The 27,742-nt window shown below is 28.3% G+C and overlaps 1 protein-coding gene across 2 annotated transcripts; it reads right to left on the reverse strand.

The window, feature by feature from the left end:
- Nucleotides 1–704: 704 nt before the first annotated feature.
- Pu (Punch) lies at nucleotides 705–24,016 on the reverse strand. 2 transcript variants are annotated; one of them, XM_008192823.3, is made up of 4 exons: nucleotides 23,824–24,016; nucleotides 15,059–15,268; nucleotides 5,296–5,578; nucleotides 705–1,300 (listed from the first exon to the last, which is right to left on the reverse strand). In XM_008192823.3, exons 1-4 carry the CDS (start codon nucleotides 23,897–23,899, stop codon nucleotides 1,171–1,173), a joined length of 699 nt encoding a protein of 232 aa, XP_008191045.1. In that variant the 5' UTR covers nucleotides 23,900–24,016; the 3' UTR covers nucleotides 705–1,170. The 2 variants fall into 2 exon arrangements, with proteins under 2 accessions (XP_008191045.1, XP_967029.1); XM_961936.4 differs by lacking the exon at nucleotides 23,824–24,016 and adding an exon at nucleotides 15,397–15,685.
- Nucleotides 24,017–27,742: the final 3,726 nt, after the last annotated feature.

Here is a 27,742-nt window from a genome sequence, read left to right on the forward strand (position 1 = left end):
TTTTGTGTTTTGACACACCCTGTATATTACCTGCGTACTTTAACTAAAAGTCGTATATTTCCTAAAACGACAAAGTATTCTAAGTTTTTCTGTTGCAAATTTATCGGAAAATATTCATAAGCGACTTTGCAGTGATTTTTCAAAGATTGGTCTTTTTATAACGAAAAGTTGAATAATTCTGAAACGAAAATAGATAGACCCATAATAGTTTATATAAAGTCACATAATTTTTTGCGTAGAATTGAATTATGCAAAAATATAAAGGGCTGTTCCATTTAAAAAAAGATAACTTTGGTTCACCACCCTGTATACAACACCTTGTGTATAATAAAAATGTTTTTAGTTTCTGGACTTTCAGTCGATCTATCGAATAATAAAAACAGAATGGTAATATTTCAAATATTATTTCAAAGTTATAGACCAATTACACACTGCTGGGTCAGCCTGTATATAGACAGTTTGCCAAGTTTTTTTGGCCGGCGTAATATCTTATAGAAATTTAAATTTTTGTTTAAGTTTTGAGGAAATAATTTTAACACTGGTTAAAATAACTGGTCGTTGAAAAAATTGTGTATGCAACTCGCATTTAATAAGTAATGACTATTAAATTGCGACATTTTATTGAGATGCTATTTTAGGCCCAAGCTAAGTATGAAAAATTTTGAATGTTGAATAACAGAGGGTGGAAAATAAAAAGTCAAAGATACTTTGCTTCATTTTATTTTTACATAAATATACTTTTAAAATACGCTCAAGTAAATTTCTATACCTTATATTGATTGTCAATAAATATTTTCGCCAAACTGAATATGAACGAACATAAAAATACTGTAACATTAGAACAATAAGGTAGCAATGCACTTAACAAATAACTAGTATTTTTAAAGTTTCGTAGAAGTAATCTTATCCAGGACTTGTATATTTCGTGTAACGTCTCCAATATATTAATTTAGTATATCACAGCAAATTACAATAAACATTTAAAAAATATGAGATAACACACACATCTACTGTGTATTGTCAAAATTGGTCTTTAAATGGTCCTCTATTTGCTTTTACTTATAGTAGTTACATACTTTAAAATAAGTACATAGCGTCTTTAATAATTTATAAATAAAAAACTAAATCTTTTATATGCATGGGTCCGTAATAAATATTTGTCGTGTTGCATTATTTGGAATGCACCAAGTTGAGGAATTCTTCTCGCGTCTTGGGATCGTCTCGAAACACCCCCAACATGGTGGAGGTCACCGTCTTGCTGTTGATCTTCTGGACGCCCCGCATCACCATACACATGTGCCTAGAATACAAAATAAATAAATAAATACTAAATTTATTTGACAAATTAAAATTACATGACTGTGCGTTTAAAACGTAAAATATGTCAATTTACAATGTAAAACGTATTATTAATTATATAATAAAACATAAACGATAAGACAACGTAAAATAAGATGTACCTAAATTTTAGAAGAAAATGATAAAGTTGTTTCAGAATATTTTTAAATGTTCATTCTTCTGCAAATGTTAGGCAGTTAAAGTTTATTACAAACCTGGTGACGACCTGACATTGTCAAAAAAGACTGAACTTTGTCTTTAAACTACTACTATTATAAAAAAAGTTGCCCACAGGCGTCGTAATAAAATGTTTTTTTTTTGTTGGTAACATTTCTGATATCAACGTGTTATCACAATTTTAAAACACGATTCCCATGGCAACGTGTTAAATTACAATATTCCAATAACAAAAATTACAAAAACGCTTAAAGTTCTCGGGTGTCTAGCTACGCAACTCGCATACGCTCGTGGTATAACGACAGCACTCGAACTTTAAGCTTGTGTTTTCGCTCTCGCATTATTAACAAGTACTTTCAAACAAACTGTAGTATTAAAAAAAATATAGTAAGATACGTAAGTTGAAGAATAATAAACTTTGACCTCAAAGTTAATTTTAGAAAAAAAAATGCACGCCTATGTATTTTATAACTTTTAACAGCGCCATTAATTTTAATTGAGCTTTTTATAAACCGGCCCCAAGTGTTCTAAATTTTTTGCTTAGTATGATTGACTCTTATATTTTAGATTTTTTACAAACACCGTAGATATTAACCCCTAGACTCACCTGAAATTATTTTCAAGTATACAGGGTGTCTCTGAAACTCGCTACAGTAAAAACTTATAATTTTTCTAATGAAACACCTATATTTTTGTATTTTTGGATGTAGATTTTAACACTGAAGTTTAGGGTAAACTGTTATTGATCGATCTTGCTTAGTTTTTAAAATACTTTTTGACGAAAATACACTTTAAAAAAATATTACATTAAAAAGCAAAATATTAAAAAAGTAGAACTTTCTAAGAACATTTTTTGATTATTTAGCTTAACTTTAGACATTTGTAACTTTACGTTTTTAGATAGACAATTTATTAATCTTTCCAAGTTAATCAACTTTTAACCACTTCTAATTTTTCTACGTTCCTAATTGCAATGCGCTAAACAATTGGTATAAATTTAAGCTTAAGCTTTCCACTTTAAAGTAGCAAAAGTTTTACTGTTTTAAAAATGCTGGTTTTTGTGTAGATAATAAAATTAAAAAAGTGAATTTTCGACAAAAAAAAATGAAAAACCAAGCTTAAACTACCGACACAAGTTTAGATCAAAATCATCAGCCACGGGCAAAGCAGTAAAATTTAAAAATGGTCCATTAAAAAAAACATAAGTTTGTATTGATGCTTATTTATGAAAAGGGCTGTACGTAGATACATTTGAAAATAAGTTAAGTTAGTACCTAAGACTTTTGTAAAACATTATTTTTTAATTGAAAAATCTGAAAAGAAATAAGAACCCAACTTTTAATCTCTATCCAGTCTGAGTCTGAAGGAAGCACTATTATTAAAAAAAATGCAAGTATGATTAACACAAGACATTAGATGTTGTTTCTTCCTGTTTAACATTAGATATTCTTTCAAAGATTTTTGAAAATGAGCCAATCAGAAAAAACTTCACAGATTAGTGAGCTGTTAATTTTCCTGAGGTTATTTTATTTTTTTAGAATTTTAACTAGTTTAAAAACTTCATGTTTTTTCCGCTTGCCTAACAAACACTGCCTTTTGATTAAAAGTTAATTACAAAAAAAACTTTTAAACAATTTCTTTTCAGTAGGTTTGTTAAATAACGACATTTGCAAAATAATTGTTCAGTTTATCCCCCCAATTACAGAAAAAACGAAACCATAATTATTTTTATTTTTGCCATTTAAACTAACGTTTATTTGTATCAAAACAACGAACAATCCATTAAAGAAATTAGCAGATTAAAATTTTTAATTCACCACTTTAAAGATATACAACCCTATTGGCCTATTTACTCAAAATTACCTTAAAATGATGCATTCCATAACAGCAAAAACATCCTGATTCATTTCTTCACACAAATTATTAATTTTTTTCGATAAAAACGACTCAACAAAAAATAAATACAAAAAAATTCAGCTTTGACGTTTGGCTTTCACGTTTTTAAGAACGTTTTTGTCTGACATTTTTACATACGGGTGAACCAGGGGTGCATAATCGGTCTATAACTATTTTATTATTTAAAATATTGCGATTCTGTTTTTATTATCCGATAGATCGACTTAAAGTCCATAAACTAAAAACGTTTTTATTGTACACAGGGTGTTGTATACAGGGTTGTGAACCAAAGTAACATTTTTTTAAATGAAACACCCTATATATTTTTGCATAATTGGATTCTACGCAAAAAATATTGTAACTTTATTGAAACTATTATGGGTCTATCTCTTTTCGTTTCGGAATTATTCAACTTTTCGTTATAAAAAAGACAAATTTTTGAAAAATCGCTGTAAAGTCGCCTGTGAATATTTTTCGACAAATTTGCAACAGAAAAATTCAGAATACCCTGTAGTTTTAGGAAATAGTCGATTTTTACTTGAAAGATGGAAATAATGTACAGGGTGTGCCAAAACGCACAAAGTTGAACAACTCAATTTTTTTAATGGAACACCATGTATTTCTTTACACGTATCGATAGCATTTTTTATAAGCTTTCTAATGATATGCGGTTTTTATAGCAAATTTACAATATTTCTTAAAGTGTTTAAAAAAATAAAAAATATATTTTTTATTTATTTTATTAATAATTCTTGATGAGTGAAATTCATTTATGTATCAGGTAATAATTAGATTACTTGTGTAATTAGTCACATTAGTACATGTCAAAAAATTAATTACCATTTGACTATCAGATTCTAGGCTAACAAATAATTGTCTTGTATTAAAATATTTTTTTTTGGAAAATCTCGAAAAACATTTTAAACTTGCTATGCAAGCCCTATACCGTTAAAAAGCTTATCAAAAATGATATCGACACATTTAATATAATACAGGGTGTTCCATTTGAAAAAAATGAGTTATTTAACTTTTTGCGTTTTGGCACACCCTGTATATTATCTGCGTGCTTTAACTTAAAGTTGTCGATTTACTAAAACTACAAAGTACTCTGCATTTTTCTGTTGCAAATTTGTCGGAAAATATTCATAAGCGACTTTGCAGTGATTTTTCCAAAATTGGTCTTTTTTATAACGAAAAGTTAAATAATTCCGAAACGAAAATAGGTAGACCCATAATAGTTTATATAAAGTTTCATTATTTTTTTGCGTAGAATCTAAATATGCAAAAATATATAGAATGTTCCATTTAAAAAAATATAACTTTGGTTCACCACCCTCTATACAACACACTATGCATAATAAGAATATTTTTAGTTTGTGGACTTTAAGTCGACCTATCGGATAATAAAAACAGAATGGTAATATTTCAAATAACAAAAAAGTTGTAGACCGATTACTCACCGCTGGATCACCCTGTATATAGCCAATACCCACGTTTAACAGTTTTGTTTTTTCTTGCAAACCAGACGTTTTTCAAAAAAAAGATCTTTTTTATTGACGATATTTTTTTTAATATACATTAAATTTTTTAACATTTTGAAGACATATAAAAATTACATTGTAGGATCTGAATTTTTGTATTAATGAAATTTTAATCTTTACCTTCTAAAATATCTGCATTTCAAATTTCATAAAAATCCGTTGGCAAAAAAAAAGTCAAAAAAAAAAGGTGAGACACCTGTATAGCTGAGTAAATTATTTTATAATCATCCCAAGTTACATTTTTAGTTGTTCTTTGAATAGTTGCTTGTTTGTATAAAAATTTACAAGTTTATATCAAAATAATGTGTTATTTAAAAAGTTATTAAACAAAAAAAAAACTTACACTCCCTCCACTACAACAGCAACACCAGCCGGTTGCACGGCCTTGGTCACAGCAACAGCAATTTGCTTCGTCAATCGCTCCTGCACTTGAAGCCTTCGCGAGTAGATTTCCACAATCCTTGCCAGTTTGCTCAAGCCCAGGATCTTCCCACAGGGCAAGTACCCGATGGACACCTTCCCGTAGAAGGGCACCAGGTGGTGCTCGCACATGGAGAACATCTCGATGTCTTTGACGACGACCATTTCGTCATGGTCCTCGTCGAAAATTGCATCGTTTAAGACCTCTGTAACAAACGTGAGCCTTTAAAACCAAATACTTGTTGTGCGTCGGCTTTGATAAATTATACCCTTTCAACGCGAAACGCTCATACGAGGAATATCATTTTTATAGGCTTGTCCTTGCAACCAACTCGAGGAGAGATAAATCGCATTAAGACTTTCAAATGGCGCAACTGTATTGTAATTTAATACAGTGAAAGAGGGAATTAGGAGGATGCACACTTTATAGGGTGCGGACCGAACGTTTTATTTTATTTTCAGGACGTAAAGGATTTGAAACAGAGGAACATTTTTTCTCAAATAGAATTCATACAACTCTTATCGTTTTGCCTTAACAATTAATGAGAAATTCAAAAACCTGACTCTCTCAAGGATAATAATATGATTAATGTTCCAATTGGGAAATACTCCCCTCATCAAGATTTCTTAAAAAAAGTAATAATTTTTTCTACTGCGTGTGCTTTATTATGATAAATTAGTACATTAGTACACTAGTTGACTAATAATAACTTGTCTTATTATACTTTTAATCAAATTATTACTTTTTGTTTATTTACCTCCTCCTCAAAAAAAAATGGTTTTTGAAAAATAATTTTCTGCACGAGTCTCTTCGACTTAAAATTCATCGTTTTAATACGTACTATAGTATCACTCATTTTTTTCAAAATGTAAAAGTTTTTGTGATAAAAATACAGGGTGTCCCAACGATGTGGAAAAGTCCGTTATTGTCCTTTAAATGTTAGAAAATTAATCTTTTTTTAAGAAAGCCATAGATATTAACCCTCTGAGTTACCTAAAATTATTGTCAAGTATACAGGGTGAGCTACAATACAAACTTAACTTTTTATATATAAAATATCCCATATTTTTTGCATTTTTGAATGTAGCTTTTAACACTGATGTTTTAAAATAAATTGTTATTGGTCGATTTTACTTTGTTTTTGAAATAATTTGTTTTTTTAGCGAAAACACGCTTTTCAAAAAAATTAGTACATATAAAAACTAAGAATCTCACTTTCAAGAAGAAAGTTCAAATTTAAAAGATATACAATTTTTTTAGCTTATTGTAAGAAAATAAAAAAAGGTTTGTTGCAAGTTGAATAACTTAAAAATTCTAAATGGAACACCCAGTTTTTTATTTTTGCATCTAAAAGACCTTTATTTTGTCTCTCCAAAAACATTAATAGTAAAAATTTACTAAATTCAAAAGATTCTGTTGAAATAACGCAGAAAATATTTGCTTCTTCCGACGTAAGAACTTTATTAAATTCGACAGATTTTGCCAAAATGTATTAAAAAACGCTTAAAACGTACGAATTTATTTTATCTATTTATCCATATCTTAATGATAACTTACTCAATTTAAAAAATTTAAAAAAATTCAAAATTAAATCCATTATGTGTTATTGTAGATTTCATTTTTCGACGATAAAATTACAACCTTCTAATTTTGAAAGATTTAGCAAAAACGAAGCAGAAATTAACAGAAATGTATTGGTTTCCTTAAATTTATTTCATTTTTCAGAGAGGAACTTAAAAATTTTCAAGAATTTAGGAATAACATGTTACTTGCTAAGTTAGAAATATTTTGCCAAACAAAACCAAAATGCATTATTTTTTGTTATGTTAACAACACTTTTCATTGAACGACTGACTCGTGCTAAAGCACAAATATTTAGACCAAATGACAGGAATCCATGAAATTAAGCCCGAAATGTGTTCTTTGAGCTTCTTTTAAACGATTTAGAGTATTTTTTGAAGAGACTTTTTAAAGACTTTTCAAACAAAATTGTTAAATTAAGACTAAAAAACAGTACTTTTCTAAAATTTTAAAATAGTTTTTGAGTGAAAACAAAGTGAAAATATCAAGCCTAAAGGGTTATTTTTTGTGAATTAAGAAACTTGTTTGCTAAAAATAAGTACTATGTTGCAAGAATGGAAGAAATTGCAAAATTAAGTGCTGTTGTATTGGCGATTTTTAGCAGAAATTCAATGGATTGTGTTAAAATAATGCAGAATATACAGGGTGTATCAATTAATTTTACCACGTAATAAAACTCATCAATTACAACAATTTTTCTACGTAAAGTTTTGCTAAATTCTTAATTCTTATTTATCATTTTTACTGTTTTCATTCTTTCTTTTGTACAAAGGAGTCGATCATTGTTTAATAAGTTTTGTACCTAACTATAAAACTTTTATTGAAAATATTACAAAGAAAAAAAAATTTAATTTGCTGAGCTATGCTACCTTGTAAATTTAGGTAACACACGTATTTCTGATACACCCTGTACAAATCTGACAGACATATATTTATCATAGCGTTTTTCATAAGAAACTTATTCTGATTTTTCCAAAATGTAGGAGAAAATCGCTAAATTAAATTTAATGAATTTCTATCTGTTTTTTTGCCAAAACAAAGTGGAAAATTTTTACAGTAGGTCCAAAACTAGGTTTACAATTCTACAGTGTAGATACTATTTGTTGTAAATTGTTTTAATACAGTTAGAGCATTTTTCGACGACAAGTTCACTACAATAAAGAAAACTGATTTAAAAACAAAGAAAAAAAATTAAAACAAAAAAATTATAACTTTAAACTAAAGTAAATAAATCGTGTGAACTAGTGTTAGGTTAGTGCAAAAGTAATACGTTTGATGTTGATGTTGATGTTATGAAAGTAAAATATCCCGTTAGAAAACAAATCTAATAGAAAAAAAAATTAAATAAATCATTGATACAGTTCTTGTAGTTTATAAAATACCTAAATATCGGGTTTTAAAAAAAATACGATTTAAATTTGTGATTTAGTTAAGAATAAATTTTTTTGCCGCTCAAGCCTGACGCTGGCTTAAATTTAAATGCCATAGAAACCCGCTCGAGCTTTTAAGCTGCGGAAACTGAGGTTCTCAAGCCACTGCCTTTCTAGCACTTTGACCAAAGTCCTTTACAATTCACCACTTAACCGTATTCTCATCCATTTCACATTCAAATAGTGACTGTCCTAATAAATGTTTCAATGACTCATTTTCTAAAAGTAGGCAAGACTGAAGAAGCTAGTTAACTGATCGGGAAAAATCGAGCAAAAAAGAGACTACTGTTGAAGTGTATCATTGAATGAAAAGCTCTATTCAAAGTTTAATTGGCAGCTCCTAATTGGCACTTCAGGAAATTACCGCCGTTATACAGGCTTCATTCAATGATCGTCCTTCATCTCGCACTGAAACTCATTCAACAGGTAACTTAGTTATAACGATGAAACGTCGAGGTCCTGCGGATAATTTAGTTTTCGCTTGGTTCCTCCATATGCAAAGACATCAAGAGGAAATTGTAACACCCTGTACTATTCAAATAAATCAAACTTAATTGTTCGATACGTAACTAGTAATAATGTCATAAAAAACTGTTTCCACATTTTATTAATTTTTAAAACTAAATGAGAAGAACCGATTTGAAAAAAACTTTAGACATGTAAAAAACTAGAAAAGCATCCTAATGAGCACCAAAAATAATATCTTATTTTTATTATCCGATAGATCGACTAAAAGTCCACAAACTAAAAATATTTTTATTATACACAGGGTGTTGTATACAGGGTGGTGAACCAAAGTTACATTTTTTTAAATGCAACACACTATATATTTTTGCATAATTCAATTCTACGCAAAAAATAATGTAACTTTATATAAACTATTATGGGTCTATCTATTTTCGTTTCGGAATTATTCAACATTTCGTAATAAAAAAGACCAATTTTTGAAAAGTCACTGCAAAGTCCCTTATGAATATTTTCCTATAAATTTGCAACAGAAAAATTTAGAATACCTTGTAGTTTGAGGAAATAGACGACTTTTAGTTAAAGTACGCAGATAATATACAGGGTGTGCCAAAACGCAAAAAGTTCAATAACTCATTTTTTTCAAATGGAACACCCAGTATTTTATTAAATGTGTCGATATCATTTTTGATAAGCTTTCTAACGGTATGGGGTTTGCATAGCAAATTTAAAATATTTTTCGAGATTTTTCAAAAAAAATATTTTTTTACAAAAAAATTTGTTAACCTAGAATCTGATAGTCAAATGGAAAATAATTTTTTGATATGTACTAATGTGACTAATTACATTAGTAATCTAATTACTACCTGATACATAAATGAATATCACTCATCAAGAATTATTAATATAATAAATAAAAAATAAAATTTTATTTTTTTGAACACTTTAAGAAATAATGTAAATTTGCTATAAAAACCGCATATCAATAAAAAGCTTATAAAAAATGCAATCGACACATGTAAAGAAATACATGATGTTCCATTAAAAAAATGAGTTATTCAACTTTCTGCGTTTTGGCACACCCTGTACATTATTTCCGTGTTTCAAGTAAAAGTCGAATATTTTCTAAAATTACAGGATATTCTGAATTTTTCTGTTGCAAATTTACCGGAAAATATTCATAGGCGACTTTGCAGCGATTTTTCAAAAATTGGTCTTTTTGATAACGAAAAGTTGAATAATTCCAAAACGAAAAGAGATAGACCCATAATAGTTTATATAAATTTACATTATTTTTTTGCGTAAAAGTAAAATCTAATCATGCAAAAATATATAGGTGTTCCATTTAAAAAAATTATATAAAACTTTGGTTCACCACCCTGTATACAACACACTGTGTATAATAAAAACATTTTCAGTTTGTAGACTTTAAGTCGCTTTATCGGATAATAAAAACAAAATCGTAATATTTTAAATACATTAAAAAATATATTATTATGACATCATACTTTTTGGAACACTCTGTATAATAAAAAATATTTTCCTAAAGTACGTCCTAGAGTATAAATAACGTCTACAAAATATCAAAAGTCCAACTTTGCTAATAACTGAGCTGCAGAAGATGGGATCTGAGCTGGACAACCCTGTATACAAGAAGGTATCTCAGCTAAAATTTTCGGGCCTGATATCTCTGTTATTTGTCAGCGGATTGTTATGAAATTTAAAATGCAGATATTTTAGGAAATAAAGATTAAAATAGAAATAATGTAACAACTCAATTCTCAAAAACGTTACATGCCTTTTTAAAATGTTAAATGTTGAAAAACTGGAAAATTATTAGATGTCTTGAAATAAGTTCACTGAAACGACCCGCATATTAGTCGTAAAATCTCCTTTCTTGCAGACCCAGTTCGCATATTGATTTAATAATCAGACAATCTGCAAGAGAGACCTCCTAAGCAAGCCCTAATCGCCTTTAACGACACGATCCGCCGATTGTGTGTGAATGAAATTGAGTAGAAGTGAACAATTACATCAAACTGATTTCCCTTGACAAATTGTGATCCCGTTCTTGAAACAAGACAAGATAAGAACAATGAGATTCGTGATTGTGTCATGATGATGGCAGATTGAAGTCCTGTAGCTATGGAGACGACACGTTCGTTCTATTACAACATACAGAGTGTTTTGATTGCCGATATTGTAATAAAAAAGAAGCTAATGGAAAGTTAATTTACTTTCCCATCAAAAAAGAGTCGTAATTTTTGTATTGACTTTATCTTTATGGGCGATGATGTTATAATTGCGGTTTAATGTTTGATGGCATTTCGGAATTTAATGAAAATTTTGATTTGTCTGGTTGATGAAGAGCGTCATTTGACGTCAGTTTCAGGACATTTGATTGAACAGGACGTTTATTAATCTACACAAATAAAATGTCAAGCCGCACGATTAAGTCCTCTTTAAATGGAAATTTATTGATGCATTTAGAGTTTTTTCCACCCTTGAGTTTTTAAATTTAACTGATAGCAAAACATTTTATGAATTTAAAACAAAAAATCGAATGTAATTTCACATTATAAAACTTTTAAAACAAAAATTGAACAGATTTTCAATAGATAATATTGTAGAGACAGATAACACAACTTGCGTGTAATGGAATTCCATCAGTTTACCAAAATCATAAATTGTATCTTAAAAAACTTAATGATTACATAAAAATCAGCATTTCTGTGTGATTATTTTAGAATTACTCTACAATTCCTTACAACAAATACGTCTTAATTAATTAAATAATGGTTCTTGGAATTTTCTTAGATTTCTCCAAAGCCTTCGATTGCCTAGATCATAACATCCTAATAAGTAAATTAAAGAAATACGGCATAAGAGAAATTGTATTAAAATTGATCACATCTTATCTTAATAATAGGTATCAGCAGGTCACAATAACAAAAAACAGTACTGTATATACATCAAATAAACTTCTAATTAAACAAGGTGTACCTCAAGGTAGTATACTAGGGCCTTTATTTTTCGTAATTCATATAAACAAGCTATTAAACATTTTAACAGTTTCAGATAACACTAGTGCAGTTAACTTTGCAGACGACACAAACATATTGATTTGGGGTGAAAATATGACAGATACAATGAAAGAAGCAAAGATATGCATGAATAAGGTAATAAACTGAACTGAAGAAAATAAATTAGTGTTAAATTTTGAAAAAACCTACGGCATTCATTTTGCAATATGTAATCACAAGAATACAGAGAAACCGAATAAAATTGTAATATCATCTAAAAAAATTGAATTAATAGAGAAAACTAATTTTCTGGGAATATGCATTGACTATAAGTTAAGCTGGACTAATCATATAGATAATTTATTAAAAAAATTAAACTCAGTACATTTTACAATACGTGTTTTAAAAAAATACATTAACATTGAACAACTAAGAATAATATACTTCGCAAATTTTCAATCATTACTAAGCTACGGTATAATATTTTGGGGGCAAAGTGGAAAGATATCAAAAGTATTTGTTGCTCAAAAACAAGTCATGAGAACTATGTTTAACTTAAAATATAATAAAACTTGTAGGAACATCTTTAAAAGCAATAACTTTTTGACAGAAACTGGTTTATACATTTATAGATTACTTTTATTTTTCTTTAAACAGAATCTACTATTTAATGTCACTAACGACCATAAGTACAACACTCGCAAAGTAGACTTAGAGTATCCAAGACACAAACTCACGCTGACGGAAAAAAATTCTCATTATGCAGGAATAAAACTATACAATAGTTTACCTGTGCATCTAGGCACACCTTGCAATTTAAATTTATTTAAAAAGAAAATATTTGACTACATTTTGGATCTCGAACCATATACTTTAAATGAATTCTATAATAGACAGGTTTTTTGACTTATGTCTTAAAATTATTTGTATGTTATTTTTATTTCTGTGTATAATACTGACGTTTTTCGTATCAATTTTGTTACTACATCTGTATAAATTGATAGAAATAAATTATTATTATTATTATTAAAATAAAATATTAACTGATAGATATTTTATGATTTCTAAGGTCAAAAATACGATAAAAAAATTGTTGGTATTCTCCAAATTTATTTGTTTATTTTTATTTTTATTTAAATATTTTTTGAACATAGCAAGATTGTTTACATATTTTTTTCACAAGACAATGTATAAGCATCGTTTTTTTAAAGTCTTTTAGTAATTAGATATAATAATTGTAAAAACAATCTGAAAAAAATAACATCTATAGAGAAGAATATAAAAAAAATCCATTTTTGAAATTAATAGACTTTAAAGTTGCCTTGCAAAAAGCATAAAAAGTCAAATGGCTTTTACAGACTCTAACAAAGATATTTGACTTTAAACATAAGAAATATTCAAATTGAATAAAGTGCATTGTTATTAAAATTAAGATTTAAGGTCAAATGACTCAAATGTCTGTTTATTTACTAACTTTGAATACTCGTATTGAACATTTCCCTGAAAAGCAGAAAAAATTGTGTGTCCTTAATTCTATATTTTTTTTGACTTACTCAACTTTTAAAAACTTCAGCTCTTTAAGGTGATGAATATCATATTTCTGTAGTATTTTTAGTTTTTGTGTACTTTACACATTTTTAAAAAAACTTAAACAAACTTACATTTTACTCATTGTATACTAAATTTATATAAATTATGCGTTTCATACATTTTAAAATAAATCTATAAATATCCACTGTTTAAATACTTGTTACATAAAACCTTGCGTTTCCGAACCGTTTGAATAAACAGCCAATTCTGCACGAATACGATTATACAGGATGGCCCAGCTCAGCTCCCATCTTCTGCAGCTGAACTTTTGATATTTTTTAGACGTATTTTAAAAAAAATATTTTTGATTATACAGAGTGGAAAAAAGTATTATATCATAATAATACATTTTCTCTTGTAGGTCTTAATAATATTGTTGCTTATTCCATAGATACGAGTAGAGGTAGTACATTTTTATTCTACAAGTGGTTACTATGATACATTATTTGATTTAGTTATTTTTTTATATTACTAATAGAATAAAGTGGCCATGTGGTGATTTTTTTTTGTTCTATTTGGTGATTTTTTATTCTATTTAGTGATTTTTTTATTCTTTGGGTGAAAAAATTCAACAAAAATTTCTCAATGAACCTATAAGAGAAAACATTGTATCATACACGTAAAGAAAAGTTGACATTACCTGCTCGCAACAATGAACAACTTTTCTTTACTTGTATAATAAACTCCGATTTTTAATGGCATGCTACTATTTTTTAGTGCTCATTAAGATGCCTTACTAGCTTCTTACATGTTGCTAAAGTTTATTTAATCAATTCAGAGAGTACTGTTAAAAAAATAAAAACCAAAAAAAAATTAGTTTTAATTCTTGAGCTTTAGTAGCTTTCTTGATGACATTTAGTACATACGTCTTGTATTTCAGAAAAAATACGTTTGAGTAAAGTAGTGAATTTATTGTATCTCCAAAAAAAAATAAGAGTAAAAATTTGAAAAAAATATTTTATAACACGCTGCAATTTAAGTCAGTTTTACCCAGAAGTTGAGCCTGCTAAAAGTAGGTATTTTTACTGTATCTCAAAAACTAATAAGAATCACACAGGAAATAGCGTTTGCTGTAAAATATTTTGAATTTTTCACTTTGCATGTGTATTTTTTAATTAAAATTAATTAAAAATTAATTAATTACGAATATTAAAAAATTAATTAATCGAAATTTTGCAATTTATGGTGTAACTTTGTATCAGATGGTTTTGTTAAAAAAATAAGTACACACTGAAAAAATTTAAAATTACGTTTGGTAAACTTTTAATTTTTATTGAATTAATTGGAAGCATCGTATAAGAAATACCATGAAATTACAACAAATAATATTTTCAGCAAACGCACCGTGTAGATGTTGAAATATTTCCGAAACTTAATTTTGTCAACATATTCAAAAAGTTGAAAAATAAAATGGGGAAAATCCTTCTCGATTTGCCGATAATTTATCACATAATGTGATAATTAGTTATTCATCGAATGTAATTTGTTTTATTTCCTAACAAGTAGTCGACAGTTGCGATAAGACCTCGTGGATATTTTCGTAATGTCTCAACAAAATTGATGAGATTTTTGTTTGCGTAAAAATTGAGTACAAACCTTCGAGACTTTGATCGTATCCTTTGGTGAAGAAAAGCATGGCCTTGGCAGCCCTCTCCGGAGTCTTCAACAGTCCGGGCCTGTCCGGATTCTCGCCCAGAGACTCCAGCAGCAGTCTGTAGGACCTGGACATCTCCGGCAGCATGGCTTCCCTGGTCGGGGGATTATGGTCCAGCTCTAGATCGTGGTGGAACGTGCACTTTTCATGGCCTGCAAAAAATTCATAAATTTAATTAAAACCAATAACAAATGTGCACCTTCAGAGGAAACTTCCTTTGCGCTCACCTTGAGCACCAAGAACACGTTCGCTTTCTAATTGAGAAACAGCGCGGATTTACCTGGGGTTGTGGAGGTGCGAGGAGTTTTGGGAGTGCCGGGCACCTCGACGTCGTTGATTTCGTAGTTCTCGGAACAACTCCGCGAGATTATAGGTCTAGGTTTCGATTTCCTAATCCCATTCGCGCGGCATTCTCCATTTGTTGTCATTGTTTTCCACTTTGTTAAATGAATGCAAGAGTATCACGTGTACATTCACTCGCTGGTGCGAACAACACTCCTCTCACCTAAACGAATGTGAGTGAACTGGCGGCTTTCGGAGGGAATGTTGATTTTATATCAAAGCCGACGTCAAGTGGGATTTTCGTAAAATTAACAGAAAGGTTTCGCCGACGATACACAGAAAATATTCTGATCGATCCTCCACTTATCGTAAAACCCGAGCGGATTGACTAATTGTAGCATAATAACAACTTATCGCAATTTGTGCAAACGTGACCCGTGATGAAATTATTGTAACTTATTTTGATAATGTTATTTGTGACATTCGCATATTGGGAATTAGTAAAAATAAAACTCACTGGCCCGTGAAATGATTATTATTAAAGGATCAAGTCGCAATTAGCAACTACAAACACAGTATGACGAATATTTTTTGGATAACAATAACCGTATCCAAAAAAAAAGGAAAAATATTTATTGTAGTTTATTAAGAACTTGCCTACTTACAAACAGGCATTTGGAGGTAAACTAAACATACAGATGAAGCATACAGACTGTCCCACGATCCGTAAAAGCTCCATAACTTATTTATTATTAGAGATATTATTAACTTTATAGCTGCATTTATGCTGCATATTTTAAAAATATTGCGGTATATCCTGACCTGACCTGACCTGACCTGACCTGACCTGACCTGACCTAACCTGACCTGACCCAGGGGTGCGTAATCGGTCTATAACTTATTTATAATTTAAAATATTGCGATTCTGTTTTTATTATCTTATAGATCGATTTAAAGTCCATAAACTAAAAATATTTTTATTGTACACAAGGTGAACCAAAGTTACACTTTTTTAATAGGAACACCCTATATATTTTTGCATGATTAGATTCTACGCAAAAAAATAATGTAACTTCATATAAACTTTTATGGGTCTATCTCTTTTCGTTTCGGAATTATTCAACTTTTCGTTATAGAAAAAACCAATTTTTGAAAAATCGCTGCAAAGTCGCCTATGAATATTTTTTGACAAATTTGCAACAGAAAAATTCACAATACCTTCTGTTTTTCAAATAGCAAAAAAGTTATAGACCGATTACACACTGCTGGGTCACCCTGTATACAAGGTGTTCTAATAAAAAAAGACTAAAGTTATGTTTTTTTCAAATGGAACATACTACATTTTTGGATGTAGCTTTTTTTGCTTAGTTTTTGAAATAATTATTTTTTTAACAAAAACATGCTTTTTTAAAAAAAGTATTACCCAAAAACCAAGAATTCTAGAAAAGTAAGACCATCACCATTTTAAAGATGAATGTTCAAGATTAAAGAATCTATTTTTTTTAGTTTAGTGCAATCAAAAAGATAAAAAAATTAAGTTTTCCGCAAGTTAAATAACTTAAAATTTTCAAATGAAACACCCAGTTAACTATCTCTTACTAATTCCTCAAAAGATATTTCACTTTAAACATTAAAAAAATATTAACTTAAAAATAATAATAACTTGGATGTTAGGCCATTATTTGTCATTTCTTACAGTAAAATAACTAAAATTCTCACATTTATAGCGAATTTTTAAAACCCTGTATAATCTTCAACAAACGATCAGTGGTGGTGTTAATAATTAATTAATTAAGAACTAATAGTTACTATGGTAACGACAATGCTCATAAACTTTTAGGGCCGGTGTATAGAAAGTTTTGTTAAAATTTAATTCGTTGTTAAAACGCGAACGGACCAACCAAATTGCTTCAATTTGGTCACGTGGTATGTTAATCATGCATTTAATTGCGGATTAAATTAATGACGCTTCAATAAACCAGACCTTAAAGTCAAATATCTTCTTAATTATTAAATTTAGACATTTCAAGCTTTAAGTTTTAATACAGACAATTTAATAATCTTTGAGAAGCAGATAGAGTGTTACTTTTAATTTTTTCAAGTTATTCAACTTTTAACAAAAAATCGTGAAATTCCTACTTTTCTAAAGCTCTTAGTTTTGTAATAAATTAAAAAAAATATCCAAAAAATATAACTTTAGTAATTTTTTAATACTAGAACACCCTGTATATATACCACATTACATTATTTTTAATATATGCAGCAAAAAGCTATAATCTCAAAAAAAGAAAAAGTCAATATCTCTAATAGTAAACAAGTTATGGACTTTTTTGGAATCGTTGGGACAACCTGTATATATTTTTAAGTTTGTAGGACTATTTTGCTGCAATTTTAAGAGCACGGGCTAGAGATTGGAAACTGTTTGATATGGTGCATTAATTTACAACTGTAGATAAGCCGTATCATGTTAATTAAATCGCAGCATAAACAGGTCCAAACTAAAAGCAAAATTTTTGATATTGCTTTTACTTGCCACAAGTTTAACTTTACAATTGAAAAAATTTAAATCATTTTTTTGCTTGGTTAATAATAAGCCAGTTTTGCATCATTTAAAACGTTGCAGATTTAGTTATTTTTCTAACTTGCCTTCCAATTACACAAACTGGCTTTCAGTAACTGCATAATTATTAGTAAGTTTGAGCAAGTCTATAAATTAATCGTTTTTTGTGTGAAAATATAAGAACTATTTCATTCTTGTTTAATGAAAGTAAAAAAAAGAAATACACAACAAACTTGTCCATTCTTTTATCTTCTTGGTTCTTTAAGTTTAAACTTTCTAGTTTAAAGTCCAATTTTTCCAGGGTTCTTACTTGTTATGTAATATATTTTTTAAAAGTGTCTGCTATTGTTAAAAATGAAATTTTCATTAAATCGCCCATTAGCAATTTAAAAACATCAGTGTTAAAAGCTACATCCAAAAATGCAAAAAGAAGAATTTGTTTCATTAAAAAAATTATATAAAGTAGCTCAGTACAGTAAAAAAATATTGTCAAGCATTTAAAGATTAATAAAAGTGAACAAACAAAAAAATACAGAAAATGTAACATTAAATTTTAAATAATAAATTAATTGAATTGCTGTCAAAAATTATACAAGGTAATTCAGCTGAAAGTATTTTTTACTCTTTTTCAACAACTACGAATCACAAAGAAATCTGTGTTTGATATTAGATAATACATAATTTTTTTCTCTATGCATGTATTTTTTTTAATTTTTCTTTTTAAATTATTTAATTAATAATTTAAAAAAATGTGTTACTCAAAATTTTACGATTTCTAGTGTCATATTCTAATACAACCAATGCTTAAACGATATGTTATGTTTACGACTCTTATGAGCAAAGAATACGTAAAAAATGGCTAGTCCCATAATTACGTTTATTTAAAGTTTTTTATTATTTTTTTTTGAACTAGCGACAATTTTTTGCATCAAACATTTAAGCATTGTTTATTTTAGAATAACCGAAAATAAGAAATAATAATATTTTTGTGCAGCGACTTAGCATTAAATAGTTACTTCATTAGTTAATTCTAAAAAAATTACATAGAAAAAATACAACGTCCTCGTTTAACAGCAAACGCTGAATTCTGTGCGATAATTAGTCTTTGAGGTACATAGTATAAATAAACTATTACAAAAAAATTACCCCCTGTTTCTAAAAAATGTAAACAAACATTTTTTTAATGTGAGCAAAACATAATTAAACTATTAAACATAGAAATATGTTTCGCAGCATTTTGAAAAATATAAGGTGGGGCGCAAATTGTTTATATTTTTTCAGTATATCGTACCGAGAGTAAATTTTTGACTACAGAAAATCTCGTGATTTTACAGCTAGCCTCATGCAGCATTTGATTTAGTAAAAATTTGTTACGTTAAATTTCGATTAAACAACCATTGATTTTAATTTAGACGTCTTATTGTTTTTATTAGAGAATATTCCTTGAATTTATTCAATATTTTCACTTTGTCATGATGTCGTAATAATATGAACACATTTTTTCAACAATATAATATTTTACATATGCGGAAAATAAACTTCTGTTATGGTGATTGTAATTTTTCAATCAATGTAAATTAAGTCGAGGCCGCATAATTGCGACTTATTTCTAAATCACTAATTTAATTGCAAGTAAAAATTTGCATTCCACAGCCCCTGCAAGTGCAAGATGTGCCAAAAGAAGCCATGATTTGATAAAAAATTAACAAACTGCAAATATCTACCGTAAAAACACAAACCATTTAACGTTTTTTAATTTCAAGAAAACTTTACCTTTTTTATTAAATTAAATACTGGACTATTTTTATCTCTAAAAAAAAAAGAATTTGAATTTGTTTCGTTCTAAACCTACTCATCCATTTTTTACTTGATTTTTTTTTTTGAAAAAAACTTTAGGGACATGTAAGATCTAAAAAGGTATCCTAATAAACATAAAAAAATAATAGCATGCCATTAAAAAAAATATGTTGAAGTTATACTTTTTTGGGACACTCTGTATAATCAAAAAATATTTTCCTGAAACACGTCCTAAAGTACAAGGCCTACAAAATATCAAAATTATACTGAAGTGTCAAAATGATTGAAAAAAAAATTACTAAGGAAAACCCAAAAATGTTTTAACTTTATAGTTTGAAACCTCTTTTTTACTTTGGTAAAAAAGCCATTTTACATTTTTCTGTTCACTGCTGGCTGAGCTAAATATTTTTGAAACACTTATCGTATAATGGACGTTGGTGTAATTTACAGGTCAACAATCGTGAAAAAATCCCTGTCGTAAATGAATGTTAATTGCGTGAAACTTGTTTCTTCGCGGAGATTTGACAAGAAAGTAGGTACTTCTGTTGAAATGGTGACGTAAAATGCGTTTGAGTGACGTCAGCTGGAAAACCAAATTGTGGCAATACCTGCTTTGCACTTGAATAAACCAAAGTGATCTCGTTTTAAATTTTTTCAATTGCACTATTGCAATACTGTCCTTTCTCTCCAATAACTAATTTTATAGATTTGAACACTCCCCGTTCTGCTTTCCGCATTTTTTGCCAAGAACGTCCGGTTTTTTATATTTTATCAGATGTAAACAATATCCTTGTCATACTATGTTCCAGTTATTTTCAAACTCATTATGGGCAGAAATTAAGAGAAGCGAGAGAAATGTCTTAGACATGAACGTCGCAGGAAATTGTCTTTGTGGATCAAAGGGAGGATGCAAGCCACAAAAATTCAGGACAACAACGCCAAGTGACGCTGTTTGCTAAAGTTTGTCTACGGTTTTTGTACAAGGTTATTCCAAAATTCACGAAATGGTTGTTGGTCAGGGTCGTTCATTACCGATTTCTAACAGGAGTTCTTTATTTTATGCATCTAACCAAGCAAAATAAAACATATTCAATTAATTATTATTACAAAAACCAAAAAAATATTTTAAATCACCAATTATTACTTAATTGACTCCTGAATTTATGATTAAACAAAAATTTCTTCATATTTAAGTTAATGTCTTCACGCTTGATTAATTATTACAAGGTGAAAATAAATATAGTTTTGTAAAATGGCACTTAAACATTTATTTTTTGTCTTTTTCATCATGGATCACAAGGTATAATGCCATTGTTACAGCTAGTGTGTTCTAACAATTTTAGCGACTTCAAATTCGTAAAACACCCTGTATTATGTACAAACACGTTCAAAAAGAATGTCACTCTATACATCAAGAGCTTAAATCGTCATAAAATTCAACAAATAGTCTTTGGTTTACTTTAGCGTCAATACATAGTATATTTTTTTTTATTTTTATTAAGTAATTTTATAAAAAGTTAATAGACACATAATTACGTAAATGTTTTAGATTTTTAACTACAAAGTTTAATTTTAATTTAATGCTCACTACTTATTCAGTTTTTTAATAAATAAAAAAGAACGTCATTGATTAACGCCAATATTTGTTAGTAACAGCAGGATATTTATTTTTTTAGTATCAATGGCTTGAAGGAGCAAAGTAAGCAAAGAGTAAAAACTTTATCTATTTTTACTATTTTGTTTAATTTCGATAAAAGGTTAATTCTTTTTTCTTTATTCTTTTAAAAATAATACATATTTAAAAGATAGTTATTTCAAGTAACATGAAACAATTTGTGACTTAGAACATTTATTGCTTGCTACCCGAACCGGTTTATAGAGATGACAATCTTTTTAATCGTGACTGTACCTACATTAAAACAATTACAAAAAAATTGTGTTTTTGTGATATTTTTAAGTTATAGTCAATTCGATTCATTCAAGTTTAACTTTTTTATAAACCTACTAAAACCAGCCAACAAAAATTAAAAAAAAAATGTTTCTTCAATTGTATTTTTCGTATTTCATACTTTTATTAATTCTTAAGTAACTATGCTGTTTAAAAATCATATTTTATGGGTTGTTGTTAGGGTCTATGTATCCAAAAAATTTGTTTTTTTCATAAATTTTTTTAATTATACAGGGTGAGTCTCTTAAAAGTAAGTTAAAAGTTTTTCTCAAAAACTAATAATCATAGAGACATAAGTGTTTGCATGTATTTTTTTACACTAGAAAAAATTATCTTTTATATTTCTGCTAACATTCTAAAACAAAACTTTGTTCATTATGTAGCTTAAATTGTTGTACTTAAATTATAATTTGCAATTAATTAATTTAGTTAGTAAACTGATTGATTAATGATTAATTATTATTTAGTGTATTTTTTGGACACATTTAAGCATCGTTTCTTTTAAAATGTTATTAGAATAAATAAAAAACATTTTTTAATGACACAATATTAATTAATTAGTTTCAATTATAAAAAATTGTAAGAAAATTCTGAAAAAAAATTACATGCATAAAAAAAATATTGTGTGATTATTTGATTTTAAAATACTAAAAAAACTATTAGTGGACTAACCCTGTATATTGTTCTAATGTGCTAACATAACATCTAATCACAGCACGTAAAGTTTAATTAATTAATTTATTTTTGTACACTAAATTTTCATGGTAAGAATTTTTACACAAGAAATAAAAAGATTTTCGGAAAAATACAAATATAAATTTTTGAGTTAGATTAAAACAAAAAATAAAACACTGTTCTTTTATTCAATTTTTGAATTTTGCGACGTTGTTTTGTTCAGTCTTAAGAAGGTACGCTTAATACTAATAAAAATAAAAGGTAAGTACATACTTTTGGAACTGGGGCTCCAAATAATGTAATAATTTTATTTCTGAAATCTCCCCACATTTCACTAACAACTAATAATTCTTAAATAAAAATGAAATTTTATTCCAGTCAGAAAATTAAAAAACACATTGAAGCACTCTTTACGATTATACATAAACTTAAAGATAATCTAATAACACTGGTAAAAATACGAAAAAATATTCGGAAATTGTTCTATAACAACCATGTTATTGCTCCTAGTATTGTTCAAACACATTTTCGTTTATGTCTTACAGTACAGAGACGTATCTTTACAAGTTCTTATTCATTTTAACTATGAATTTTTAAAAATTTATTGTCCAAGAAGGTTTTACTTTATACAAGAATAGCTAACACTATAATTTATTTTTATCACATTTTTCCATATAATTATGTAATCATGTGACTCGTCAATAAATGGCAAAATAAATACAATGCTTTCAAAAACTAACAAACTGTTATCAACTTCAGCAGAAGTCGCTTAATTAAATCAAGTTCGTTATACTGTTCTTGTCCATATTAAGGCTAAATCAATAATAAAAACATTAATTATTTCAATGGGATTTATTGCGACCATCAGTTAGGAAAGGTTTGTTTATGCTAATTTGTGACAGTCTAACCAGATTAGGTTAAAATTGCATTTTGCCATTGACAGTGACATTCATTTGACTAATAATCTCTGACTACTCAACAGTCTCGACCTCGAAACGAGACAAAACAGAAAAAAAGGTCAAATACATCAGTCTGTATAGTTCCACATTTTTAATCTTAAAAAATGAACTTTGGAATGGGCACCAAAACGCAGAAATAAAAATTCAAATGCTTTTATTAATAAACATTATAAACTGGAATAGCCTTGCGGTTCATTAATTTTTTTGAGCTTCACCTTAATAGCCTTACATAAGAAATAAAAACAGTCAAATATTGACTTTAAAAAGCACCGATTTTTTCACCAAACAGAGGCATATTTTTGCACAGACCTAGTCCGTCCCTGAACACCTTGCGCACTAACACGTGTCAATGCACGAGCAGGTGTATAACAAAAAAGTTAAATATTAATTCAATAATCACGGGATTTTTAAATATTATTTTATGTTAATAGAAATTGAGTGCAACAACATCACAAGATTAAAAAAATTAAATAAAACAGCACTCACCGTTTTTGTTTTTGCAAGGGCACACGATTTGGGTTTCCGGACTAATGCCGTTGGTTGCAATGGCGAGCTCCTTCATTTCACAAACCAAAAACCAAAATTTCGAAATTCACAATTCGCGCCAAAAACTTTGGAGAAATTGCCCGGTACACCCCTGTGCTCAGTGGGGCAACAAAACAACTGTCGGGAGTTTACATGATCTTGTGTGTTATATTTCATTCTAATAGTGACGTCACGGCATTGATTAACTCCTCCCTTTTCTAATTTCTTACAATTATCCTTGCTTTTTACGTGTAACTCTCTCGCTCTTAATATTTTTGCAATTTAATTTAGTCCAGCGGAATATGGAACGGATCCGTTCGAATTGCGGACTGTTTTTGGATGTGGCAATTCCGCACACAATAACATCAGCCCGAAATTATCATAAAAAATCTCAGCTGAATTAAATGCAAATGAGCAAACGCCTGCTGAGGCAACAGCGTTTAATATTTTAGTTTCGCAAATGTGGACCTGTCAACTGGGGTTTTATTGTCAAGGGGTCGTATGGTAAGACATGCCCTATAAAAATGGTAATTGGATTTTAAAAAATAGCAGCATTGTCGGCTACGTGACTCATTTCGTTTAGCGAGGTTACATTTTGCAATAATTTTATTAAAAAAATAACCTTGACGTAAGAATTATAATGAAAATTATGAATAAATTTAAGAACAATATTAATTTACTTCAAAAAAAATTAAGTTTCCTGTGGCTTCGGTAACGTTACGTAAAGGAATGTGTGCTAATTAAAAATGCACATGCATTGCGCTACATTACAGTTAGAAACTATTTCAATTGAGTTTATTAATACTTATTGTAATTTTTTTTATTAATTTTTCTAGGCAAAAAAATCTGGGAAAATTTATAATTACAAACCTATTGCAAGTCCTAGTAGAGATTTCGCAAAATTATTTTCTCATTTTTTTAAGTTAAGTTAAGAAGTGAGTATACCGGGTGTTTCAGTTTGGTTTTTGCCCCCTTGTAACATTTTTACTATTTTTTTAAAGAAACAACAAACTTAAATAGTCCTAAATTCATTGACAAAATTTATTGGATAAAATGATCAATTTGTAATTTGTCAAAACGATGAGTGGGCACCCTGTATATTTTTGGCACCATTTGATAAACAATTAATTTCTAATTCTATATAATTATATATGACACTTTAATAAATTAATGATTATTAAAAAGTTCAAAATGTAAATACTAGTTACAGTTTCAAGAAAAATGTATAGTTACTTATAAAAATATAATTGTATAGTGTCAAAAAAACAGCGGCCTATCAATTAGTTATAATTTGATTAAAAGATGACCATTTATTCGAATCAAGAAAATTAGACATTTTACTTATACTTTAATATACGGGGAGTGTCAAAAAATTGTATTTTTTTCTTAAATTAATAATAAAAATAAGTTTTTTACAATTGTTTTTGTTGCCATCTAGTTTTTTAATTAAAATAGTCTTGTCATATTGTAAAACATATTTAAAATTATATGTGTTAGGACCAGTTTACAAAAGCGTCATTAATTTAATCCGCAATTAAATGCGTGATTAACTGATCACGTGACCAAATTGAACAAATGTGATTAGTCCGTTCGCGTGTTTTAAAAACGAATTAAATTTTAACTAAGTTTTTTATAAACCGACCCTTAAACTATTGTTATTATTATTATTATTATCAACCAAGTGATGCAAAAAATATACAGGGTACCGTTTAAAAAAAAGACGGTCACCGTTTTAATATTACATGGTAAATTGATTTGTGTAATTAATTTTGTTAATCGATTTAGGTTTATACAGGATGATTTTTAAAAAAACGGTAGACGCTGTAGAATTTGTATTTTAGGCCCGATTTCAAAACTTAAAAGAATCAATTAAATGGTTTCTCTGTGGTATAAGCATATGCTTTTAAAATGTTTCTAATATAAATTTGAACTACATATTCTATACTTTCTTATTTTTAATTGAAATCAACATTTTTCTTTTCATAATTTCGAAAATATTAATTTTTTTTTGATACGAACGTGTTCAATATTTTCTTCTTTTATTAAAAATGTTGTTTAAAAAAATATTTAGGTTGAATAAAATGGAATACACGGCCATCTATTCGAATCAAGAAAAGTTAGACACTATTTTAATATACAGGAGTGCCAAAAATAGTATTTTTTTCTGAAATTAATAAATAAAATAATCTAATCTTTTTTGTCGTATTGTGATACATGTTTAAAATTAGAAGTGTTAATAATTATCAACCAAATGATGCAAAAACATATACAGGGTACCGTTGAAAAAAAATAGCCGTCACCGTTTTAACATTATATTGTAAACAACTAATTTTATCAAATTAATTTTTTCAGTCTATTCAAGTATATACAGGGTCGTTTTTTAAAAACGGCAAAAGCTGTAGAATTTTTATTTAAAGCCCGATTTCAAAAATTAAACGAATTAATTGAATGGTTTTTATGTGGAATAAGCTAATGTTTTTAAAATGTTTCTAAATGTCATAATTTATTTTTGCTCCATATTCTACTTTCATTCTTTTTAAAATTTGGAAGATACTATAGTTTTTTTTGGCAATATTTTACCTACTTTAAGTGTATTTAAACAAATAGTAAAAATATTTTTTTATTTGCTGCTTTTTGACATTACTATAATAGAATTATCTTATTTGACATCATAAAATAAGATTGTATTTTTTTTTAACAATAATTGTTAGTAAAAGTAGAACATATTGCAAATTTTTGTACCAAAAAAACAACTTATAAACAGAAAAATATAAAATATAAAAGTAAATTTCAGATAAAAAAGTAGAATATAGCCCAGAATATCTTGTCATTTAAAAAAAAATTAAAAGCATCAGCTTAGTATGCTACTGCCATATACTCATTTTTTAATTAAATAAAATTTAAAGCGCTTGCATTTTTTTACAAAAAATAAAAAAGTTACAAAGGGCGAAAACCAAACCGATACACCCGGTATAGCTAAATATTTGTAATAATTGTAATTGTTGTTATTATGGTAATTATAGGTTCATAAACTTATGAGATGGGGTTTACCACGCAAATTTCGTAAAAGCGAATTCCAGGAGATTTGATGGGTTTGTGTCTGGGTTTTTCGAGAATAAATTATCAGAGATAACAGTAATATCTGCCGATTCCTGTGATTACGTAGCACACCTTCCTTCTACATAATTTTTGCAAAAAACTTTGGTTTATTCTGTTTTCCTTGTAAATTCTTTGTTTCTCTAATAAAAAAAATTGAAAAATACCATTTCGGTTCGCTGCACATGGCTCAAAAACTTTCCGGATTTTTATTAACCAATGAATAATATCACATCTCTGTGCAAAAAATTTTGGTATACTTCCAGAGGATTGTAATAATTATTGGCTGTGGGGAACCCGAGAGCAAACTTCCTCTGTTCGACCTTCGAAGAAAATGACTCAGATGGTAATTACTAGATTTATAGTGGAAATTTTAGAAAAAGCGGCAAAACACAGTTGTCATTTGAGCGAATGCAAAAATTTTTAATCGTTTTAATTTGAAGCTGTTGGTAGTTAGCGATTTTACGGTATTGAGTAAGGGAAAAATTAGTGGAAACAGAAGTGGAAATATTTTCTTCTTAGTTTGAAAGTACTAATAATATGTGGAGATTATTGAGAAATATGCCACCGGTTGACAACGAAACCGGATTATCAGCTTTGTTATCTATTTTACAGAATAAATTATGACATCGTTATAAATAGTGAATTTTTCGTCCGTTTTAGAACCTTGGCTAAATATTTCTAAAAATTATACTATATTTTTGTTTTAACTTCTTATTTTGAATAAATTGACACTTCCATCATTTACGCAAGTTAGACATTTTGCAATTTTTTTTGCTTAGAA

Source organism: Tribolium castaneum, chromosome 1 (assembly GCF_031307605.1).
Source record: "Tribolium castaneum strain GA2 chromosome 1, icTriCast1.1, whole genome shotgun sequence".
Classification (NCBI taxonomy): Eukaryota; Metazoa; Arthropoda; class Insecta; order Coleoptera; family Tenebrionidae; genus Tribolium; species Tribolium castaneum.